Raw genomic sequence first — 2,046 nt, forward strand, 5'->3', positions numbered from 1 at the left:
CTCTCTGCCTCTCCCTTGCAGGATGGACCTCCCTGACCCTGCAGGTCCCGCCGCCCTCCCCAAGCACATCCTGGACATCTGGGTCATCGTCTTGATCATCCTGGCGACCATCCTCGTCATGACGGCCCTGGTGCTCTGCCCGGCCACTGCTGTCATCATCTATCGGGTACGGACTCACCCCATGCGCAATGGCATTGTGTGAGGCTACAGCAGAGGCAAAGAGGGTTGGCCGGCTCGCCGGGCAGGGGGCCACAGCCATGGGACCCTGTTCCAGGGATCCCACAGAGCCTGATGGGGCACCCCGAGAGCTGGGGAGAGACAGGCAGGAGCCGGGGTGGGCCAGCACGCGGCTGTCTGCTGTCTGCCCCTGTACCAGGCTCTCGCCAAGTGAACCCACTGCCTCCTGTTTACCCACCGAGCTCATGGGGACCATCAGGAAGATGGTGGCCTGGGCACCAGCAGGGAGAGGTGTGACTTTGCGGACATGTCCAGCTAGAAACGACTTGCTCCCATAAGGCAGGCAGGCTGGTCTCGCCTTTGCTGGCGACCCCGTCTCCTCCCAGACGAGCAGCAAGGAGTGGAAATGCCTGGCAAAGTTATTTCTTCTTTGGAGTCCCAGCTGTCAGGGTGGTTGGGAAAGAAGGGTCAAAGCAAGATGGATGCGGCTTCTGGTTGTGCATTTGGAGACTTGGCTAAAAGCATCAGTGACGGAGCCCGTCCTGGCTGCACAGCAGACGCAGCTGGCACCAGCTTCTGCTCTATCGGATATCTGCTGAAATTGTAGGAAGACCCTATGGGATGCTCGGTTCCTCTGGGTCTCGTGGGGCAGAGGAGCATGGACAGCTCCTGCCAGCCTGCCTGCCTGCACGCCGGCTGCGCTCAGTGCTCCTGCTGATGGCGAGGGCCTCCACCTCTCACCTGGCACGCTGGCCCCATTGGGGGGGTCTGTGTGACCCTTGCCTGGACAGGCATAGCAGGAGGAGCAGAGGGGTTTGTGCCCAGGCAGTGGCAAGGGACCATGTAAGCTCTTACATTGCCCTTTGCTACGAAATAAATGGACTTTATTCTACACTTGAGCGTGTCGTGCAGCTCTGTCCACACTATAGGTGGTGTCCGGGTGCCTGTGTGCAGGATCTGAGATACTTTGCAGCCTCTCCAGAAACCCTCCCTGCACTGACTTGCACTGCCTTGGCTCGAGGTCCCCAGGGTTCTTGCCTGGCCTTTGAGCCCGGTAGCCACAGCCCCGCAGGAGGCACACTGCCAGCCTGGCCGCATGCTCCAGGAGTGCAAACCCGAATCTGGCTGCAATAGTGGCAGCGACCGTCAGACAGTGATCCCCAGGGACTTTCTGACAGCAGTGACGGCTGCTTTTCTCCCGCTTGGGTGACTGGCATCGCTCCCCCCTGCCAGCCTTGTGCCGGACTCTGGCGTGTGGCAGGAGTCCTGGGGCTCTGGCGTGTGGCAGGAGTCCTGGGGCCAAAACGCCGTCCCAGTGACTCACAGCGAGAAAGGTCACGAATAATGAGATGAATCAGTCTGGGATGTGGGGAAATGCTACAGTGATGCTGGTGGGAATTGTTTAAATCCCATTTTCTCTGCTGGAAAGAGCAACCAGCCCCTGTGGTGTTGGAAACCCCGCGTCCCATCCCCGTGCGGCTTGAGGAGCGACAGCCGGCATCAGGTTTGCTTTTGGCACTGGGGCCGGAGGGGCAGGCGATTCCTAGGGAAGCAGGACCTTGGACGAACGCCTCCCTCCCCAGGGAGGGAGCCCAGCACGGGGACGGAGCCCCCGGGGAGCGGAAACGCCTGCACTGGAGCTGCGGGCTGCGGTTGTGTTGGGGAGGGAGCAGACATGTATTCCTTGCCCGGCCCAGAAACAAATTTCTGTTTCAAGCTGTCATCTCTCTCTCTCCCCTCTCGAGTTGCAGAATTTGAGGCAAATAACCAGAGTTATTTTCCTGTTGTTCCCCCTCTCTCCCTCCCTCGCTGGCACAGCAGCGGCAGCTGGAGGAGATTATGGCTGTGCTGGGTGGGAGCAGACCTGGC

At 60.3% G+C, this 2,046-nt stretch overlaps 1 protein-coding gene across 1 annotated transcript; it reads left to right on the plus strand.

Moving 5' to 3' along the window:
- The first annotated feature begins 22 nt into the window (after positions 1-22).
- Positions 23-202, plus strand: SMIM3 (small integral membrane protein 3). Its single transcript, XM_009583858.1, has one exon. The coding sequence runs from the start codon at positions 23-25 to the stop codon at positions 200-202; it is 180 nt and encodes a 59-aa protein (XP_009582153.1).
- The last annotated feature ends 1,844 nt before the right edge of the window (positions 203-2,046 follow it).

This window comes from Fulmarus glacialis, unplaced genomic scaffold (assembly GCF_000690835.1).
Source record: "Fulmarus glacialis isolate BGI_N327 unplaced genomic scaffold, ASM69083v1 scaffold24180, whole genome shotgun sequence".
Lineage (NCBI taxonomy): Eukaryota > Metazoa > Chordata > Aves > Procellariiformes > Procellariidae > Fulmarus > Fulmarus glacialis.